At 48.4% G+C, this 23,225-nt stretch overlaps 1 protein-coding gene across 1 annotated transcript in view; it reads right to left on the bottom strand.

Moving 5' to 3' along the window:
- LOC134355096 (tubulin polyglutamylase ttll6-like) overlaps window positions 1-23,225 on the bottom strand; it is an 89,216-nt gene that overhangs the window by 53,224 nt on the left and 12,767 nt on the right. The window contains exons 2-5 of the mRNA XM_063064833.1: window positions 22,221-22,255; window positions 14,098-14,216; window positions 10,815-10,945; window positions 3,201-3,357 (exon numbers count right to left, since the gene is read on the bottom strand). Coding sequence (XP_062920903.1) covers window positions 3,201-3,357; window positions 10,815-10,945; window positions 14,098-14,216; window positions 22,221-22,255 — 442 coding nt within the window. The remainder of the gene's footprint in view (window positions 1-3,200; window positions 3,358-10,814; window positions 10,946-14,097; window positions 14,217-22,220; window positions 22,256-23,225) is intronic.

Genomic DNA, 23,225 nt, shown 5'->3' with positions numbered 1-23,225 from the left:
CTCCTGGATCAGGGTCACGTGAAGCCGTGGAAGCAGGGGGTGGATGGTCGTATGAGCAGCCGGTGCAGCTCACAAGTCCTGGTTATGCGATCACTGGTGCCAGGCAGACAATCTCCGAATAGTATTGATAATGGCTGGGGGTCACCCACCCCTACCCAGAACAGGGCGATGGCAAACCACTTCTGTGGAAAAATTGGCCAAGAACAATCATGGTCATGGAAGGACTGCAATGTTCCGACAAGAACTGTCCTTTGTTATTCAAATAACAAGCCATGGGTGACAAAGGACATTAAGGACATCCTGAACGCTAAAAAGAGGGTGTTTAGTGATGGATATAGGGAGGAGCTGAGGGCAATACAGAGGGACCTGAAAGCCAGGATCAGGGAGGCTAAAGACAGGTATAGGAGGAAGCTTGAGCTGAAACTCCAGCAGAACAACATGAGAGAGGTCTGGAGTGGGACGAGGACCATCACTGGGTTCCGGCAAACTAGCAACAGAGGAGCTGAAGGCAGCGTGGACACGGCCAATGAACTTAACCTGTTCTTTAACAGATTTGACATTGTGGCCCCTGCCCATCCCCCACATGATTCATCTGTTGTTGGCCCCCAACCAACACATATTCCACTCTCCCCTCCTACCCCTCCTCATAGCCCCCTACCCTGCTCTCATGACTATACCCCTTCCCCACACGAAACCACCATGGTGGGCTTCACAGCTGAACAGGTGAGAAGACAGCTGAAACGTCTCAACCCAAGCAAGGCTGCAGGACCGGATGGTGTCAGTACCAGGGTGCTCAAAGCCTGTGCCCCTCAGCTATGTGGAGTACTTCGCCATGTCTTCAACCTGAGCCTGAGGCTCCGGAGGGTTCCTGTGCTGTGGAAGACGTCCTGCCTCGTCCCTGTGCCGAAGACGCCGCGCCCCAGCGGCCTCAATGACTACAGACCGGTGGCATTGACCTCCCACATCATGAAGACCCTGGAGAGACTTGTTCTGGAGCTGCTCCTGCCTATGGCCAGGCCACACTTAGATCCCCTCCAGTTCGCCTACCAGCCCCGACTAGGAGTTGAGGATGCCATCGTCTACCTGCTGAACCGTGTCTACGCCCACCTGGACAAGCCAGCGAGCACTGTGAGGGTCATGTTTTTTGACTTCTCCAGTGCGTTCAACACCATCCGCCCTGCTCTGCTGGGGGAGAAGCTGACAGCGATGCAGGTGGATGCTTTCCTGGTATCATGGATTCTTGATTACCTGACTGGCAGACCACAGTACGTGTGCTTGCAACACTGTGTGTCCGACAGAGTGATCAGCAGCACTGGGGCTCCACAGGGGACTGTCTTGTCTCCCTTTCTCTTCACCATTTACACCTTGGACTTCAACTACTGCACAGAGTCTTGTCATCTTCAGAAGTTTTCGGATGACTCTGCCATAGTTGGATGCATCAGCAAGGGAGATGAGGCTGAGTACAGGGCTACGGTAGGAAACTTTGTCACATGGTGTGAGCAGAATTATCTGCAGCTTAATGTGAAAAAGACTAAGGAGCTGGTGGTAGACCTGAGGAGAGCTAAGGTACCGGTGACCCCTGTTTCCATCCAGGGGGTCAGTGTCGACATGGTGGAGGATTACAAATACCTGGGGATACGAATTGACAATAAACTGGACTGGTCAAAGAACACTGAGGCTGTCTACAAGAAGGATCAGAGCCGTCTCTACTTTCTGAGGAGACTGAGGTCCTTTAACATCTGCCGGACGATGCTGAGGACTGTTCTACGATTCTGTGGTGGTCAGTGCGATCATGTTTGCTGTTGTGTGCTGGGGCAGCAGGCTGAGGGTAGCAGACACCAACAGAATCAACAAACTCATTCATAAGGCCAGTGATGTTGTGGGGATGGAACTGTACTCTCTGACGGTGGTGTCTGAAAAGAGGATGCTGTCCAAGTTGCATGCCATCTTGGACAATGTCTCCCATCCACTACATACTGTACTGGGTGGGCACAGGAGTACATTCAGCCAGAGACTCATTCCACCGAGATGCAACACAGAGCGTCACAGGAAGTCATTCCTGCCTGTGGCCATCAAACTTTACAACTTCTCCCTTGGAGGGTCAGACACCCTGAGCCAATAGGCTGGTCCTGGACTTATTTACTGGCATAATTTAGATATTACTATTTAATTATTTATGGTGCAACTGTAACGAAAACCAATTTCCCCCCAGATCAATAAAGTATGACTATGACTATTGTCCACGTCATATGACGCAGAACATAACGAATAAAGCAAAGTCTATTTTAGGATCCACCTCTATGACAGCCTATACTCAGCAGGAAAGAGTGCAGTAAATCATAAACACAAGAGGTTCAGCAGATGCTGGAAATTCAGACACACACACAATGCTGGAGCAACTCAGCAGGTCGGGCAGCATCGAAGGAAAAGAATAAATAGGTGATGTTTTGATCTGAGGCCCTTCACCAGGACAGGAAAGAAAGGGGTCAAGAAGCCAGAATAAGAAGGTGGGTTGGGAGGGGGAGGAGAACGTGGCAGGTGCTAGGTGAAGCCAGGTGAGGTGGGGCGGGGGGAAGGTAGGTGGGTGTGGATGATCAGAGGCCAAAAGGAGTTAGGTGCAAAATGGAAAGGGCTGAAGGAGGAATATAATAAGAGAGGAGAGTGGTCTATGTTCAAAGTTCAAAGTAAATTTTATTATCAAAGTACGTGTACGTCACCATGTACAACCCTGAGATTAATCTTCAGCAAATCTATCGAAGAGTAACTATAACAGGATCAGTGAAAGGTCAACTAGAGTGCAGAAGACAACAAACTGTGGAAATGCAAATATAAATCAATAGCAATAAATACTGAGAAGATGAAATAACAAGATAACAACTCCCGTTGGTTACGGAAGAAAGGGAAGAAGGGGCTCCAGAGGGAGGGGAGGAGAAGAGAAGGGGTGCAAGGGGAACCTGCCACAAGCTCAATTGGTGAGACCAGGTGAGGAGAAAGGTGGGTGGGGATAGGGAATGAAGTAAGAAGCTGGGAGGTGATAGGTGGAAGAGGCAAGGTGCTGAAGAAGGAGGAATCTGATAGAAGGGGACAGTGGACCGTGGGAGAGAGGGAAGGAGGAGGAGAAGAGAAGGGGTCAGAGGGAAACCAGAATGCAGATAAAGAGTTTACGTTCTAGGCAGAGAGTCAAGAGTGCAGTAAAGTACCTTCGGAATGTAGACCTGGCAGATCACGTCCTCCCCGCACTGCATATCTCTGATGTCCTGGGTCAAAAAGATGCCGCGCCAGTCATAGTCAGGATCTGGCTTGCAGATGAAGGTCTTGGGTTTCCCGGCTTTATAGTAGGCCGCAAAATCAAAATATCTGCAGCGAGAAGCACTCATTAGTACTGAGAGAAGAAGGTCATAAGGTCTTTAAGTTCGAGGTTGAGCTCAAAGTTAATTCTCATCCAACCGTACACATGTATGCTGCCAAATGAAACAGCATTTCTCTGGGGCCAAAGTTGCAAAGCACAAGCACACAAAGACACACATAGTACATACAGTTATGATAGGACATACAGTCACCAAAAATTATAGCACAGGCCTGAAGTTTGATGGGGTGCTTGGGATGTTGGCCTAGAGTCAGGAATAAGTACGCAGCAGTTCCTCAACTTGCCCCGGTTCAGCAGGCGAGGACAAATGAGCTTGTCTCGTGCTGGGTCCGCCGCAAGCAATCAAGCTTGTATTCCATGGAGTGGACACTGGAGGACAGCACCGACAGGAGCAACCAGCCAGCCCAGACCAGCACGGATTCCAGCACGTCTGCTGCACCCCTGTTCTCTTCCACACTACTCAACTCCAGCCATCACTACTGTCCACTGTGGTTTACGTTTCTGTAAACCCTCCATCAACCAGATTTGCTGATTTCACTGTTAAAAGTTCAGATTCACGGATACGTCACAGGTACGTCAAAACATACAGTGAAATGTGTCATTTGCATTGGCAAAACAAAGGATGAGCAGGGACAAATATCGACACACATTCTGGCAAAAATGAGTGAGATTTGACAGGTTAAACTCTCCTTTAAGAACCCAAACTTGTCCAACCTTTATAAACTTTCCTCATCCTCCTGCACTCCAGATAAAATAACCCAATTGCAGAGGAGAAGATGACGGCGCGACACAGCGCACAGCGGCCACTCCGGTGATGAATATCTGTTATCTGTCAAGTAGGGTGCCGTGCACAATTCTGATTTGATGGAGAAGGACGTGAGAGCACAGTGGAACATCTGGTGAAACTTCTGAAATGCCTGTTTCGCTGCCTCTGCTACTGTGTGATCCGAAATCTCCGGAGGAGAAGGCCCCGAATCCTCGGCTTTGCGCGTTGCTCGGCGGCCAGGGCGGGGTCGAAGCGCTCGGCAGAGATGGTGCTCAGTGCCGGAGGGCTGGTCAGAGGCTCGAAGTTTTCGGACGGACTCAGAGTCGGCTGTGGTCGGGTGCTTCCAAGATGCTGCTTCGGCAAGTTTGCAACGCTGGAGGCTCATGGTAGGGAGAGTCTCTCCCTTCTACCGTCTGCGTGAGATGTTGGGGCTATTGGGACTCTGAGACTTTTTTAACCATGCTCATGGTCTGCTCTTTGTCAAATTACGGTATTCCTTTACACTGTTGTAACTTTATGTTATAATTATGTGGTTTGTGTCCCTTTTGGTCTTGGTCTGTCCTGTGTTTCTGTGATATTCTACTGGAGGAACATTGAATCATTTCTAAATGACAATAAATGCGGACTGAGTGTCCTCATAATCTAGTCTTGTCCAACGTCTATAAACTTCCCTCGGCCTCCTGCACTCCCAAGAAAAAAAATTCCCAATCTTGCTCAACCTCAATGTAGAGACAAAAGAGATTTATACTCTCTCAGTCAGGCAGCATCCTGGCCAACCTTTTCTGCATCCTCTCTCAAGTGAGTCTCAGACCAAAGGGCACAGCCTCAAAATAGAGAGACGTCCATTTTCAACGGATACGAGAAAGAATTTCTCAGCTAGTCTTGTAGGGATTCCCATTCTGTGGTCGACGGATCCCTTGGTTAACGGTAGGGGTCAATGGCATAAAACAGGTTGGTAACTCCTGAGCTACAGCTAGCGTGGTGAATCAGCGGAGTTTGTTGCCACAGACAGCTGTGGAGGCCAAGCCCCTGTCTGTGGTCTAGTTACCCGTCCTCAAAATCCAATCAAATGTCCCCACGCCTGTGTAAGTCAGTCCCTGGACCACTTTCTCCCCTAGAGGAGAATCGTGGGAGAGTTCAAGACCTCAGAGTACAAGGACGTCCCCTTAGAACAGGGATGAGGAGGAATTTCTTTAGCCAGAAGGTGGTGAACATGTGGAATTCATTGCCACAGATGACTGTGGAGGACAAACCACTGGTGGAGGCTGATAAGTTCTTGATTAGTCAGAGCGTCAAAGGTTTTCGGGAGAAGGCTGGAGAGTGGGTTTGGGAGGGATAATCGATCAGCCATGATGGAATGCGGAGCGGACTCGATGAGCCAAATGGCCTAATTCTGCACCTGTGTCTTATGCTCCTGCAGTCTTAGCCTCCATATCCTTCCTGCAATAGGGTGACCAGACTGCAACAACCCTCCAAATGGAGGCTGACTGAAGCTTTATACAGCTGTGAAATGTCGTCTTTACTTGGGTACTGAGTGTACAACCAAGAAGGCAAAGACCTGTACACCCTCTTGACCACCCTACCTATCTGCATGGCCATTTGCAGGGAGTTATGAACTTGGACCCCAAGCTTTCCCTTCTACATCAAAGATCCATTCCCTCTGTACCTTGTTCAGCTCTCCTTCACTCACTGCTTTTAGTCAGGAGACATGGCTGAATTATATTTGCTGCTGATTGCAGAGACTTATTTTAAATTAACTCTCTTTTGTTGCTGTCAATTTAACTGGAGGCCACAAGTCCCACCGGGCCATCTCTTTGCCCAACAAGTCTCACCACGCCATCCCTTTGCCTAACAAGTCCCACCACGCCATCTCTTTGCCTAACAAGTCCCACCACGCCATCTCTTTGCCTAACAAGTCCCACCACACCATCTCTTTGCCTAACAAGTCCCACCACGCCATCTCTTTGCCTAACAAGTCCCACCACGCCATCCCTTTGCCTAACAAGTCCCACCACGCCATCTCTTTGCCTAACAAGTCCCACCACACCATTCCATAGAAACATAGAAACATAGAAAATAGGTGCAGGAGTAGGCCATTCGGCCCTTCGAGCCTGCACCGCCATTCAGTATGATCATGGCTGATCATCCAACTCAGAACCCTGCACCAGCCTTCCCTCCATACCCCCGATCCCTTTAGCCACAAGGGCCATATCTAACTCCCTCTTAAATATAGCCAATGAACTGGCCTCAATTGTTTCCTGTGGCAGAGAATTCCACAGATTCACCACTCTCTGTGTGAAGAAGTTTTTCCTAATCAAGGTCCTAAAAGGCTTCCCCTTTATCCTCAAACTGTGACCCCTCGTTCTGGACTTCCCCAACATCGGGAACAATCTTCCTGCATCTAGTCTGTCTAATCCCTTTAGGATTTTATACGTTTCAATCAGATCCCCCCGCAATCTTCTAAATTCCAACAAGTATAAGCCTAGCTCATCCAGTCTTTCATCATATGAAAGCCCTGCCATCCCAGGAATCAATCTGGTGAACCTTCTTTGTACTCCCTCTATGGCAAGAATGTCTTTCCTCAGATTAGGGGACCAAAACTGCACACAATACTCCAAGTGTGGTCTCACCAAGGCCTTGTACAACTGCAGTAGTACCTCCCTGCTCCTGTACTCGAATCCTCTTGCTATGAATGCCAGCATACCATTCGCCTTTTTCACTGCCTGCTGTACCTGCATGCCCACTTTCAATGACTGGTGTATAATGACACCCAGGTCTCGTTGCACCTCCCCTTTTCCTAATCCGCCACCATTCAGATAATAATCTGTTTTCCTGTTTTTGCCACCAAAGTGGATAACTTCACATTTATCCACATTAAATTGCATCTGCCATGAATTTGCCCACTCACCCAACCTATCCAAGTCACCCTGCATCCTCTCAGCATCCTCCTCACAGCTAACACTGCCGCCCAGCTTCGTGTCATCCGCAAACTTGGAGATGCTGCATTTAATTCCCTCATCCAAGTCATTAATATATATTGTAAACAACTGGGGTCCCAGCACTGAGCCTTGCGGTACCCCACTAGTCACGCCTGCAATTCTGACAAGGTCCTGTTTTTTCCCACTCTTTGCTTCCTGTCTGCTAACCAATTCTCTATCTACATCAATACCTTACCCCCAATACCGTGTGCTTTAAGTTAGCACACTAATCTCCTGTGTGGGACCTTGTCAAAAGCCTTTTGAAAATCCAAATATACCACATCCACTGGTTCTCCCCATCCACTCTACTAGTTACATCCTCAAAAAATTCTATGAGATTCGTCAGACATGATTTTCCTTTCACAAATCCATGCTGACTTTGTCCGATGATTTCACCGCTTTCCAAATGTGCTGTTATCACATCTTTGATAACTGACTCTAGCAGTTTCCCCACCACCGATGTTAGGCTAACCGGTCTATAAATCCCCGGTATCTCTCTCCCTCCTTTTTTAAAAAGTGGGGTTACATTAGCCACCCTCCAATCCTCAGGAACTAGTCCAGAATCTAAAGAGTTTTGAAAAATTATCACTAATGCATCCACTATTTCTTGGGCTACTTCCTTAAGCACTCTGGGATGCAGATCATCTGGCCCTGGGGATTTATCTGCCTTCAATCCCTTCAATTTACCTAACACCACTTCCCTACTAACATGTATTTCCCTCTGTTCCTCCATCTCACTGGACCCTCTGTCCCCTACTATTTCCGGAAGATTATTTATGTCCTCCTTAGTGAAGACAGAACCAAAGTAATTATTCAGTTGGCCTGCCATGTCCTTGCTCCCCATAATCAATTCACCTGTTTCTGTCTGTTGGGGACCTACATTTGTCTTAACCAATCTTTTTCTTTTCACATATCTATAAAAGCTTTTACAGTCAGTTTTTATGTTCCCTGCCAGTTTTCTCTCATAATCTTTTTTCCCCTTCCTAATTAAGCCCTTTGTCCTCCTCTGCTGAACTCTGAATTTCTCCCAGTCCTCAGGTGAGCCACTTTTTCTGGCTAATTTGTATGCTTATTCTTTGGAATTGATACTATCCCTAATTTCCCTTGTCAGCCACGGGTGCACTACCTTCTTTCATTTATTCTTTTGCCAAACTGGGATGAACAATTATTGTAGTTCATCCATGCGATCTTTAAATGCTTGCCATTGCATATCCATCGTCAACCATTTAAGTGTCATTTGCCAGTCTATCTTAGCTAATTCACGTCTCATACCTTCAAAGTTACCCTTCTTTAAGTTCAGAACCTTTGTTTCTGAATTAACTATGTCACTCTCCACCTTAATGAAGAATTCCACCATATTATGGTCACTCTTACCCAAGGGGCCTCTCACGACAAGATTGCTAATTAACCCTTCCTCATTGCTCAATTCCTTTGCCTAAAAAGTCCTACCACACCATCTCTTTGCCTAACAAGTCCCAGTATACTATCTCTTTGCCTAACAAGTCCCACCATGCCATCCCTTTGCCTAACAAGTCCCACCACACCATCTCTTTTCCTAACAAGCCCCACCACACCATCTTTTTTCCTAACAAGTCCCACCACACCATCTCTTTGCCTCACAAGCCCCACCACCCCATCTCTTTGCCTCACAAGCCCCACCACCCCATCTCTTTGCCTAACAAGTCCCACCGCACCATCTCTTTGCCTCACAAGTCCCACCATGCCATCTCTTTGCCTCACAAGTCCCACCATGCCATCTCTTTGCCTCACAAGTCCCACCATGCCATCTCTTTGCCTCACAAGTCCCACCTTGCCATCTCTTTTCCTAGTTTGTTGACTATTGAATGAGCACTTGCCTTTGACACCATAATTTTTTAAGCAGGTGAGGGATGCAGTCATTATAACAATCATTTGGGTACTTTTGCCTTTGGGCAATGATGGGAGATTGGTCAGCTATATCTTATATGCTGCATCCACATCACTGGAGAGCTGTATGATACAGATGTGAGAGGGGAGGGGAGGTGGCAGTGGAGGGAGGAGTGGGAGAGAGGACTCAGAGGGGGGACCGGGAGGGGTGTTGGGGGGAGTGAAAGCGGGGATTGGGAGGTGTGTGTTGGAGGGCATGCATGGGGGATTGGGAGCGGGCGAGTGCAAGAGCAGAGTGGCAGGGGAGTGGGGGGAGTATTGGGAGAGAGTGGGTATGAGTGGGAAGAGGAAGCAACAGAGGAAGTGACAGGGAGAGTGGGAGGGGGTGAGGGTGGGTACACGGGAGGAGAGACTGGTAATGGTCATTTAATATCTCTTTCCATTAGATGTTAACTTAATGGACCCTTGCAACTTGGGTGTATGTCCAACAAAGATTGCTAAGATGAGATATGTTGAGGTTTGTTTTAAAACGTATCTCAACTTCAGACCAATGTGCATTAATGGAAGAGTTTATAGAAAGTCCATACCAGGCAAAATCCTCCCCACCATTGAGTACACTTAACTGCCACAAGAAAACAGCATCCAACATCCACATCCATGCTCTCTGCTCATTGGACAAAGAGGTCCAAGCAGACTGGGGTCCCACACCATCAGGTTCAGGAACAGTAATTACCCCTCAACCATCAGCATGGATACCTTCACTCACCTCCACCCTCAACTCATTCTACAACCCTATGGACTCTTTTCCAAGAACTCTGCAACTTGGCACAATCCGTCTTCTTTTGCGCATTGGTTGTTTGTCAGTCTTTGTTATTTATAGTCTTCCACAAATTCTATTGTACTTGCAAGAAAACAAATTTCAAGGTCATATCATATACGTACCTTGATAATAGATTTACTTTGAACTTTAACCTTTGATGTAATAAAGATGGGAAAGTGGTGCTAAGTGTCATTGACGCAGTTCAAAGTACATTTATTATCAAAGCAGGTATACGACGTCCAATCCTGAGAATCGTCTCCTTACAGGCAGCCACAGAACAACGAAACATAAAAGAACCCATTAAAAAAGTGAAGACTGCCAGACACCCAATGGGCAGAAACAAACTTAAATCATGCCAACAATAAAAGTAAGCAAATAACTTTCAGAACTGAAGTTGACAGAAGTGAGTGCACTGACACGAAGCCAGTCGTCACTGCAGCCAGTCCAGGAGCCTGTTCGTTGCAGGCCACGGCCTCAGTTCAGCGCACTGCTCAGTAAACCTTGCCGAGCAGCGAGCTGAATACCAGCCCGTTCATCACCTCCTGACCTTTTCAATCTGGCCTGGCACTTAAATCGTCCAAATCTCAGGTCGTTCCTCGCTCTCGGGACGCGGGCTCTGCTGGTTCGATGCTCTCTCGGCTCTGTGCCTGAGACCACATATCACTGTATGTTTCGATGTACTGTACATGTGACAAGTATGGCTAATCTTTAATCTTTTCATAACTTATACACACACACACACACACACACTTTATGGTTCAGAGAGACCATACAGATTTTGCTTGCTTCTACTGTTTGCATGATTTGTGCTTTTTCCCTTTCTCTGCGCATCGGGTGTTGGCCTTTAGTTTTAATTGGGTTCTTTTGGATTTCACCCTTTGCAACTGCTGACAAGCAAGGAGATCTCAGGGTTGTATAATTTACACATTCTTTGATAGTAAATGTACTTTGAAAGTTCGAAACACACACACGCATGAACAGAGCCCCACTCCATTTCGAGGTGGTCTTTAAACTTACTCAGATGGTAAACGCCAGCTTTTTGGGAAGATGTTGTAATCTTCTGGGTATTGCCTTAGCATGCGATTTAAGTTCATGACCAGCAAATCCTTCATACAGATTTCGTTCATCCCAAGAAAGTAATTCATTTTCTGTGCGAGGAAAAGAATTATCAATCCATGCAGACGGTATACCAGTATGACGTGGCATACGTTCAGTGACCATTTTACTAGGTGCTCCTGCTCCTTAATATAAAATATCTCATCAGCCAACCATGTGGCAGAAACTCAATTAATAAAAACATGCAGACATGGTCAAGAAGTTCGATCATTGTTCAGACCAAACATCAGAATAGAGGGGGAAGAATTTGTGATCTAAGTGACTTTGACCGTGGAATGATTGCCGGTGACAGACAGGGTGGTTTGAGTATGTCAGAAACTGCTAACCTCCTGCGATTTTCATGCACATACCAAGAATCAGTGAAAAGCTTGTCTTGCCTACTGTTCACACAGATCAGTACAATGAGGCAGAACAGGGTAAAATAATCAAAGTACAGAATAAAGTGTAAAAGCTACCCAGAAAATGCAGCACAGGTAAATGACAAAATGCAAGATCATAATGAGGTAGGTATTTAGGAGCACATCTAAATATCAAGGGTGCACAGTACTGTAGTGATTTTATGTATTGCACTGTACTGCTGCCACAAAAAAAATCTAATTTCATGACATGTGTGAGTGATGATAAACCTGATTCTGATATGGGTGTCTATTGCAGACTGAGTGGGAAGTGGGGCAGGGAGAGGGGAATGAATCATGGTTGGGAAAAGGGAAAGGGAGGGGGAGGCACCAGAGAGACATTCTGTAATGATTAATAAACCAATTTTTGGAATCAAGTGACCTTGCCTGGCGTCTCAGGGCTGGGTGTGTCTGCACCCCCCCACCCCTGGCACTCCTCTGCCACCTGTCCCACACCCCTCCTGGGGTGCTCCACCCTCGCCATTCCCAAAATCCTTTGTTCCCGCCAGAGTTACAAACTCGCTCTCTGCTCCACGAGGACAAATACTGTACTGTGTGCAAAAGTCTTAGGCACATCATAACCATTATGTCATATGACGTGGGCAATCACGGTCTCCTGACCGTGATTGTTCTCAGCAAATGTTATCTACAGAAGTGGTTTGCCATCGGCTTCTTCTGGGTATTGTCTTTACAAGATGGTAGGGATGGATTCTCAATATTCCTGGATTTCAGTGCTTTAAAAGGGATAGAGAGGGGGGGACAGGGGAGGAGGGGTGGCATTACTGGTCAGGGATACTATTACAGCTACAGAAAGGGTGTGTAATGTAGCAGGATCCTCTTTTGAGTCAGTATGGGTAGAAGTCAGGAACAGGAAGGGAGTAGTTACTCTATTGGGAGTATTCTATAGGCCCCCTGGTAGCAGCAGAGATACAGAGGAGCAGATTGGGAGGCAGATTTTGGAAAGGTGCAAAAATAACAGGGTTGTTGTCATGGGTGACTTTAACTTCCCTAATATTGATTGGCACCTGATTAGTTCCAATGGTTTAGATGGGGCAGAGTTTGTTAGGTATGTCCAGCATGGATTCCTGTCACAATATGTTGACAGGCCGACGAGGGGGAATGCCATACTAGATCTAGTATTCGGTAACGAACCAGGTCAGGTCACAGATCTCTCAGTGGGTGAGCATCTGGAGGACAGTGGCCACTGCTCCCTGGCCTTTGACATTATCATGGAAAAGGATAGAGTCAGAGAGGACAGGAAAAATTTTAATTGGGGAAGGGCAAATTATGAGGCTATAAGGCTAGAACTTGCAGGTGTGAATTGGGATGATGTTTTTGCAGGGAAATGTATTATGGACATGTGGTCGATGTTTAGGGATCTCTTGCTGGATGTTAGGGATAAATTTGTCCCGGTGAGGAAGATAAAGAATGATTGGCTGAAGGAACATGGGTGACAAGTGAGGTGGAATATCTAGTCAGGTGGAAGAAGGCAGCATACATGGTCTAGGTAGCAAGGATCAGATGGGTCTACTGAGGAATATAGGGTAGCAAGAAAGGAGCTTAAGAAGGGGCTGAGGAGAGCAAGAAGGGAACATGAGAAGGCTTTGGCGAGTAGGGTTAAGGAAAACCCAGGCATTCTTCAATTATGTGAAGATCAAAATGATGACAGGAATGAAGGTAGGACCGATTAGAGATAAAGGTGGGAAGATGTGCCTGGAGGTTGTGGAAGTGAGCGAGGTCCTCAATGAATACTTCTCTTCGGTAATCACCAATGAGAGGGAACTTGATGAAGGTGGGGACAATATGAGTTGCCTCACAGGTAGATAGGGTAGTTAAGAAAGCTTATGGGGTGTTAGCTTTCATAAGTCGAGGGACAGAGTTTAAGAGTTGCGAGGTAATGATGCAGCTCTATAAAACTCTGGTTAGGCCACACTTGGAGTACCGTGTCCAGTTCTGGTCGCCTCACTTTAAGAAGGATGTGGAAGCATTGGAAAGGGTATAGAGGAGATTTAACAGGATGGGGCCTGGTTTAGGGAGTATGGATTATGATCAGAGATTAAGGGAGATAGGGCTTTACTCTTTGGAGAGAAGGAAGATGACAGGAGACATGATAGAGGCATACAAGATATTAAGAGGAATAGATAGAGTGGATAGCCAGCGCCTCTTCCCCAGGGCACCACTGCTCAGTACAAGAGGACATGGTTTTAAGGTAAGGGGTGTGAAGTTCAAGGGGGATATTAGAGGAAGGTTTTTTATTCAGAGAGTGGTTGGTGCGTGGAATGCACTGCCTGAGTCAGTAGTGAAGGCAGATACACTGGTGAAATTTAAGAGAGTGCTAGACAGGTATTTGGAGGAATTTAAGGTGGGGGGTTATATGGGAGGCAGGGTTTAAGGGTCGGCACAATATTGTGGGCTGAAGGGCCTGTACTGTGCTGTACTATTCTATGTTCTATGGTTAACCCCCCCCCCCCCACCAAACCATCGTCAATACTCTTCAGAGATTGCCTGCCTGGCATCAGTGGTTATATCACCAGGACTGGTTGCTCATATGGCCATCCACCAGCTGCCCCCATGGCTTCGCGTGACCCTGATCAGTGGGGGGGGGGGTCTAACCAGGTGCTACACCTTGCCCAAGGCTGACATGCAGGCTAGCGGAGGGAAGGGATGCCTTGTAACTACAGCATCAACATCAGAAAATTTAAAAGCTGAGTGGAGTTTCACAATGGTGCAGGTTCTGGGGGTGGGGGCGGAATGGGAGCTTCTCATTGGCTCTTCCGTGGGTCAATTACCTGGTACCGCTTTAGTGACAGGGCTTTATCCCGTGACACGAAAGTGTCCGACCAGTACAATATCCATTGCTCCTCTTCGCCAACCTCTTTCAACCCAAGGAGAGCGGCTGCACGGCGAACTGCGAAAGAAACAATGCCAGTTCAGTCTGTGATTGTAGACTGGAGACCCATAGATTGCCGCCGTCGCAGGAGGGAGGAAGGAAGGTGGGGGACTGGAGAATGGAGAAACACCGGAGCAACAAATGCAGGAATGGGGAGGGTCTTCATAAACACGAGAGGCTCTGCAGAAGCTGGAAACCCAGAACAACTCATGCAAACTGTCGGAGGAACACAGCAGGTCAGGCAGCATCTAAGGTATTGAATACACAGTCGACGTTTCAAGCCGAGAACCCTTTTCCATCCTCATGTAGGGTGCAGGTGAATCCGAGAGATTCTTACTCTCCAGACACTATTTTTCAGAATTCCTGCAAACTGCAAACTCACATTTCAAGGACATTTTACAACTCAAGTTCCCTGCTTTTCTTTAATACACAACTTGCATTCTTTTGCACATTGGTTGTTTGGCAATCTGCGTTTATGTGGAGTTTTTATTGTAAATTCCATTGTAGAAAGCATGGCAGCGCCTCTACTTGCTTGAGAGCCTGTGGAGATTCAGCGTGACCTCTAAAACTTTGACAAACTTCTATAGATGTGTGGTGGAGAGTATATTGACAGGCTGCACCACAGCCTGGTAGGGAAACACCAATGCCCTTGAACGGAAAATCCTACAAAAACCTGTGGATGCTGCCCAGTCCATCACAGGTAAAGCACATCTACGTGAAATATTGTCACAGGAAATTAGCATCCATCATCCGACTCCGTCCCTCATTGCTGCCAACAGGAAGGAGGTATAGAAGCCTCAGGACCCACACCACCAGGTTCAGGAACAGTTATTACCCCTCAACCATCAGGAAGGAGGTACAGGAGCCTCAGGACTCACACCACCAGGTTCAGGAACGGTTATTACCCCTCAACCATCAGGAAGGAGGTACAGGAGCCTCAGGACTCACACCACCAGGTTCAGGAACAGTTATTACCCCTCAACCATCAGGAAGGAGGTACAGGAGCCTCAGGACCCACACCACCAGGTTCAGGAACAGTTATTACCCCTCAACCATCAGGAAGGAGGTACAGGAGCCTCAGGACTCACACCACCAGGTTCAGGAACGGTTATTACCCCTCAACCATCAGGAAGGTGGTACAGGCTCTTGAACCAAAGGGGTTAACTTCACTCAACTTCACTTGCTCCATCACTGAAATGTTCCCACAACTTGTGGATTCACTTTCAAGGACTCTTCATCTCATGTTCTCGATATTTATTGCTTATTTATTGTTTATTGTTTCTTTCTTTTCGGATTTGCACAGCTTGTTGCCTTTTGCACTCTGGCTGACCCCCAAGTTGTCGCCGTCTTTCATTGATTCTGTTAAGGTTTTTATTCCATAGATTTATTGAAAATGAATCTCAGGGTTGTAGATGGAAACACATACCTACTTTGATAATAAATTTTACTTTGACTTTGACTTCGTCGACACCATGATTGATTAACTAATCACCTACTTAATGTGAACATTTTGAATAGAGTCAGGCAGATTGACAGAATCACATAATTACAATGGTAGCACGTCCCTTTCTGTTACAGGGTAGACGCATGGCACCCTGAATATACAACTACACAGAGGTTTAACTGTCCTGAACTAGGCCTTAAGAGGCAGGGATATATCTTTCACAAAGTGCCGATACTGATCTGATGCCTTCTCTCTATGTAGTTTCAGCTGGGCAGAGTCAGAATGTCCCACACACAATGGTCGGTTTCACCAATCACAAAGTATTAGTGAGTCCTAATGAAGGGTCTCGGCCTGAAACTTACTTTATCTTCTGCAATGAAGGTCCTCCGTCTCTGACGATCTTCAGGACTCCCTTCATCACGTCGGTGGCTTCTCTCTGTTTTCACTAATGTCAGCCTTGCAAGCCCCGGGTGGAGACTCAGGAGTATCGTCAGCACTCAGACGTAGAAGGAATCGTCACTACTGTTTACGTAACAATTCTGAGCTGAACCCCCAGATCCCGAGGACTGCTGGACCACTCTTAGTTTGACCTCTACCCTTTGACCTGTTCGGCGTGGGCGATCCTACCAAGAGCCAAAGCACAAAGCCCCGACCCCAGCCAGCATAGCTCTCTGGGTCGTTGAGGTATGCAAGCCTTCAAACCACAACAAGGCTGTGGACCTCTTGGAGGTCAGCCCGTAATGTTGGCTCTTTATCCAGCTCTCTAATCTCCTGAGTTGCTCCATTTTGCTTGTGTTACTCTGGATTTCCAGCATTTGTCAGTTGGAAATTAAGCTGCTTCATCATTATGTGCCATGTCATATGACGTCACCATTATGCACCGTGTCGTGTGATGTGGGCAATCATAGTCTTTCCATGACCATGATTGTTTTTGGCAAAGTTTTCTACAGAAGTGGTTTGTCACTGCCGCCTTCTGGGCAGTGTCTTTACAAGACGTGCGACCCCCCCCCAGCCATTATCAATACTCTTCAGTGGTGGCATAACCTGGACTTGTGATCTGCACTGGCTGCTCATACAACCATCCCGCACCTGCTCCCTTAGCCTCACATAACCCAGACTGGGGGGCTAGGCAGGTGGCAGGTACTACACCTTGCCCAAGGGTGACCTGCAGGCTGGCGGAGGGAAAGAGCGCTTCACACCTCCTTTGGTAGAGACGTATCTCCACCCCGCCAGCCAAGGGGTGCGCTGGATTTGTTTTTAACACAATCCCGTCCATCATACACTCCATACACAGTGCTGGATTCCAAGTGAACCGTGGGGCGGCCCGGTAGCGTAGCGGTCCACACAACGCTTTACTGTACCGGCGACCCGGGTTCAATTCCCACCACTGCTGAATAGACTCCTGAAGCTCTTCTATCCCTGAGGTTGAATTATTGTTTTTGGAGCAAATTAACTCTCCTCACAATTAAAAACCAGAAACACACCAGAGATTAAACACAAGAGGTTCAACAGATACTATAAATTCAGAGCAACACACACAATATATTCCACCTTGGCTCCCCCGCTACGAGTTCTCTCCTATTCACCCATCTATCACCTTCCCTGAACACCTCAATCCTCCCCTCTCCTCAAACACTACCAACCCCTCCCCCAATCCAATCCCAGCTCTCATCCGTGCTGGCTCTTCACAATTCCTTCCAACCTCCCTCTCTGAGGCAGACCGTTCTGTCCTCGGTCCCCCCACACCCACACCTCAGTGAGTTCCGCGCCCACCATGATGCCGAGCTCTTCCTCCGCCATCTCCGTCTCCGAGCCTATTTCTTAGGCAAGGACGCCCACCCCACACCAGTGACCCCTTCTCCCATCTTTAACCCTCCTCCTCCTCCTGGACACCCCACCCTGGTCTTTTGCCTGCTCTGGAGCTTTCCATTGCCAACTGCCGATGGGACATCAACCGTCTCGACTTCAACATTCCTCTCCAATTCCAACCTCACTCCTTCTCAACACTCCGCTCTGCACTGCCTCCGCACTAATCCTAACCTCACCATCAAACCCGCAGATTAGGGAGGTGCTGTAGTAGTCTGGCGAACTGACCTCTACCTCGCTGAGCCCCAGCGCCAGCTCTCAGACACCTCCTCTTACTTACCCCTGGAACAGGACCCCACTAAGGAGCACCAGGCCATTGTCCCCGACACCATCACCAACCATATTGACTCTGGGGATCTCCAACCCACCTCCACCAACCTCATTGTTTCCTCAACCTGCACCTCCCATTTCTACCTCCTACCCAAGATCCACAAACCTACTTGTCCAGGTAGACCTATCACTCGCTCTTCATCTTTTCAATGACTTCAAGTTCCCTAGCCCTGGTCGTCTCATTTTCACTACGGATGTCCAGTCCCTACACACCTCCAGCCCCCATCAGCCTTAAAGCTCTCTGCTTCTTTCTGGACACCAGACCCAACCTGTTCCCCTCCACCACCACTCTCCTCCCTCTGGCGGAACTGTTCCTCACCCTCAACAAATTCTCCTCTGCCTCCTCCCACTTCCTTCAAACTAAAAGGTGAAGCCACGAGCACTCGCGGGGGTCCCAGCTATGCCTGCTTTTCCATCGGCTACGTGGAACAGTCTATGTTCCAAGCCTACACTGGTATCATGCCCCAACTCTTCCTACACTACATCGATAACTGCATTAGTGCTGCTTCCTGCACCAGTGCTGAACTCGTCCACTTCATCAACTTTGCCTACAACTTCCACGCTGCCCTCAAATTTACCTGGTCCATTTCCAACACTTCCCTTCTCTTTCTTGATCTCTCTGTCTCTATCTCTGCAGAAAGTTTATCTACTGATATTTTTTATAAACCTACTCATTTTCACAGCTACCTGAACTATACCTCTTCCCAGCCTGTCACTTGTAAAAATGACATCCCCTTCTCTCAGTTCCTCTGGCTCTGCCGTATCAGCTCTCAGAATGAGGCTTTTCATTCCAGGACGAAGGAGATGTCCTCCTTCTTCAACGAAAGGAGCTTCTCTTCCTCCAACATCAATGCTGCCCTCACCTCTCTTCCATTTCACGAATGTCTGCTCTCACCCCATCCTTACGCCGCCCCTGCAGGGAGAGATTTCCTCTTGTCCTCACCTACCACCCCACCAGCCTCCGCGTCCAGCACATAATTCTCTGCAACTTCCGCCATCTTCAATGGGATCCCACCACCAAGCACATCTTTTCCTTCTCCCCACTTTCCGCTTTCAGTAGGGATCGAATCCTACACGACTCTCTTGTCCATTTGTCCCTCCCCACTGATCTCCCTCCTGGCACTTACCCCTGCAAGCGGAACAAGTGCCACACTTGCCCCACACTCTCCATCACTACCATTCAGGGCCCAAACAGTCCTTCCAGGTGAGGCGACACGTCACTTGTGAGTCTGTTGGGGTCGACTACCTGTTGCTCCGGGTGTGGCCTCCTGTATATCGGTGAGACCCAATGTGGACTGGGAGACCTCTTCGCCGAGCAATAAACACTCCGTCTGCCTGAAAAAGTGGGATCTCCCGGTGGCTACCAGTTTCAATTCTATTTCCCATTTCCATTCAGACACGTCAGTCACGGCCTCCTCTACTGCCACGATGTGGCCACCCTCAGGTTGGAGGAGCAACACCTTATATTCCGTCTGGGTAGCCTCCAACCTGATAGAATGAACATTGATTTCTCGAACTTCTGCGAATTTCCCGCCCCCCACCACCCTTCCCCGTTTCCCATCCCCATTTCTGACTCTCACCTCATCTCCTTACCTCCCTCAGGTGCTCCTCTCCCTTCCCTTTCTTCCACGGCCTTCTGTCCTCTCCTATCAGATTCCCCCTTCTCCAGCCCTTTATCTCTTTCACCAATCGACCTCCCAGCTCTTTACTTCATCCCCACCCCTTCTATCACCGTTCACCTGCCACCTTGTACTTCTTCTTCTCCTCCCCCCACCTCTGACTTCTCATCTCATTTCCAGTCCTGATGAAGGCCCTCGGCCCGAAACGTCGACTGTTTTAGTTGTTCCTCTCCGCGGCTCATGGCGGATTGGGCGGTAACCTTGCCGTTTCGTTCGCATCTGTCTGTTTTTTACCAGGCCGAGTCGCTAGCTTGACGCTCAACCCAGCACGGATGGAAAGCGTGCAAGGAGCCGGCCGGACTCGAACCGCCACTCGGCTGGAAGTCCGGTGCGGATGCCACCACACCACCAGCCGGCAGAGATGCTGCCTGACGTGCTGAGTTCCTCTAGCATTTAGTGAATGCCGCAGAGATTACTATGGCCAGACTTTGTAGCCCTCACGCTGAAATGGCTCCCTTCCCTGGCACTGTGGCAACGTTTTCAGATGTTTACAGTAAAATCTTATGGAATAACCTTGTTTACTCCTCCGTCGCTCAATGCAACAGCTTCCCCAGTCTCTCTCCCTGCAGCTGAAGCCCTCGAACAAATCTCCTGCGCACCAACTCAGGGGTCTTGGCATTCATCTCCAAGTGCAGGCTCAGGAGAGGAGGCAAGAACTTTGGCGAATGAGGATCATGCAACCTTCCAACCCATCTTCTGGGACAAATTCTGTGAAATTCTTGCCCCTGTTTCCTTCTCCAGCCGGGGAAGATCTGTCCCAGCTTGTCCTCCTTCCCCCCACCTCCCCCTCCTTCTTATCCTGGCCTCTTCTCCCTTCCTTTCCAGTCCTGACAAAGGGTCTCGGCCGGAAGTGGCAACTCTTTATTTCCCAACATAGATGCTCCCATCGTTCCCCCGGATGAATCACCCAATTGAGCATGGGGACGGGTTTATTTGTTCAGCCTAAACAGTTGTGAGCCACGGAATACACACTGAGCTCCCTATTCACATGAACACAAAATCTCCCGTTATAATGGGTGCTGCGGTCCCCCACTAACTTTAACACAAGAGATCCTGCTGACGCTGGAAATCCAGAGCAGGGCACACAAAATCCTGGAGGAGCTCAGCAGGTCAGGCAGCATCTGTGGAGAGGATTGAACAGTCGACGTTTTGGGCCGAGGCCCCTTCATCAGGTCTGGAAAGGAAAGGGGGGGTAAGAAGGTGTGGAGGGGAAAGAGTACAAGCTGGAAGGTGATAGGTGAAGCCAGGTGTGTGTGTGTGTGGGGTGGGGGGACGGAGGATGAAATAACGAGCTGGGAGGTGATAGGTGGGAAAGGTAAAGGGCTGAAGAAGGAATCTGATAGGAGAGGCGAGAGGGCCATGGGAGAAAAAGAAGGAAGAGGGAAACCAGGGGAAGATGATAGGCAGGTGAAGTGGAGAAAAGATGCCAGAGTGAAGAATTGAAGAAGAGGTAAGGGGGAGGGGAAAAATTACTGGAAGTTAGAGAAAACTAACTTCAGAGGTGCGGGGGAGATCTGATAGAGGTGTATAAGATTATGAGAGGCATGGAGAGTGTAGACAGACAGTATCATTATCCCAGGGTTGAAACGACTAATACCAAAGGGCATGCACTTAAAGTAAGAGTGGGTAGCTTCAAAGGGGATGTGAGGGCAAGTTTATTTTTCCCCACATAGAAGGTGGTGGGTCCCTGGAATGCACTGCCTCGGGTGCTGGTAGAGGCAGAAACGTTTGGGATGTTTTTGGAGATGTTTAGATAGGTCCCTGACTGCGAGGAAAATAGAGGGATATGGACATTGGGTCGGCAGAGGAGACTGGCTTAATTGACCATTTCATTGGATCAGTACAACGCTGTGGGCCAAAAGGGCTTTAACAGTCTAAACGAAGCCTACGAACTAGGCCTAAAAGCAACACTTACTCCCCAAATTCAGCCTAATAACTAAGCCTAAGAATACGAATTGGCTCCATAAAGTTAGAGCACCTAGAATGGGATTACTCCCTGTTAACTTAATCCAGACTGGGGACACCTGCACACCCTGATACAAAAGAGATCACCAGAAACTGCACAAAGTAGGGATGACCTATCTCTTCTTCGAACTCACGTAATGTTCTATATCCTAAGTTCCAGGTCGATGCTGGAGGCTTCCCAGATGGGATACAAGATGCTTGCTTGTCCTCTATCGTGAAGGTGGCCTTGCCGAGGCTGTAGATCATCAACACCAGGCAATTATCTCCGCAGGTTTTGCGACATTTGGGTGGAGACACGTCTCTACCAAAGGAGGTGGAAGGCGTTCCTTCCCTTCGCTAGCCTGCAGGTCACCCCTGGGCAAGGTGTAACACCTGTTTAGTAGCGCCCCCCCCCCGCCCACTCTCCCGCGCCCCCCAAGCCTCGAATCAGGGTCAGGTGAAGCCATGGGAACAGGCACGAGCAGCCGGCCTATATCACAAGCTATGCGGCCACTGACCGTCTCTGAAGAGTATTGATAATGGCTGGGATTTCACCCATCTTGTTAAGACGCTGCCCAGAAGAAGGCGATGGCAAACCACTTCTGTAGAGAAACTTGCCAAGGACAGTCATGGCCACGGAAAGACCGTGATCACCCACATCATCCAGGAAGGGCACGTAACGAATGAACAAACGGACATATACAACCAGAAATAGGATGCAGGTTACACGCGGAGTTGAAGGGAACTGCACATACTCACCACTGGATTGCTTGCAGTTGGAAAGATTAATCCATATTCATCTGAAATAAAAGATACAGAGAGACAGACACATCCACAAGAACACTGCCTCAAAGCAGAAAGGCAACAGTAGTTACTTAAACCTCATATCTTTCTTCATAAAAGACCCCACATTTTTCCCACCGACAATGGCCAATGCCTATGCCTCCATACGATCAGTGTGGATCAGTGGAGTTAGCACGAAGAGCAAATAACTTCAGCAACTGACTGCAGCCGCCAATCTGAGTATGGACTGTACAGTAAACTCAAAATGCAGCCCCAAACAATGGGTTCCTAAGAAGCATGAAGCACAGCTAAATGGAAAACAAGACAGGGCTGATGTGTATTCGTTAGCTGGAAGTCAGTAATGTGGGTGTGAAGAGGGAGGGATGAAAGTTGTGTGTAGTTGAAAAGAATCACTATAAGGTCATTAGAACTAAATAAATTGTTCTGTTACCTTTCATCTTTAACATAGGTGCTGTAATGTGAGATCAGAGTCTCTCTCTCTCTCTTTCCCTGCCTCTCCCTCACTCCCTCTCTCCCCGTCTCTCTCTGTTCCCCTCTCCCCGCTCGCTGCCTTTCTCCTTCTCTCCCTCTTCCCTCTCTCTCCCTCTCTCCCACACTCCCTCTCCCCCTCTCTTCCCATTCCTATCACTTTCTCCCTCTCTCTCACTCATTCCCTCTCTTTCTTCCTCTCCCTCTCTCTTCCCCCCCTCGTTCATATGGGAACAGACAGGTAATCATCCTCCCAAGGTAGAGTAGTGGTCAGCACAGCGCATTACAGTGTCGCTGCCAGCGGCTTCAATTCCCGCCGCTGCCGTAAGGAGATGTACCGTCCCCTCCCCGTGGACGTGCCAGTGTCCCTCCGGTTCCCTCTCACACTCCCAAAGACCTACCGCTGGGTAGGTGGGTGGGTCTGTGATGGGGCCAGGGTTAAATGGGGAGGGGGAGGAAGGGAGAGAGGGGGAGGAAGGGAGAGGGGGAGGA

This window comes from Mobula hypostoma, chromosome 12 (assembly GCF_963921235.1).
Source record: "Mobula hypostoma chromosome 12, sMobHyp1.1, whole genome shotgun sequence".
NCBI lineage: Eukaryota > Metazoa > Chordata > Chondrichthyes > Myliobatiformes > Myliobatidae > Mobula > Mobula hypostoma.
Note: the sequence above shows the minus strand (reverse complement) of the source record. Positions and strands in the feature narration are given on the sequence as shown.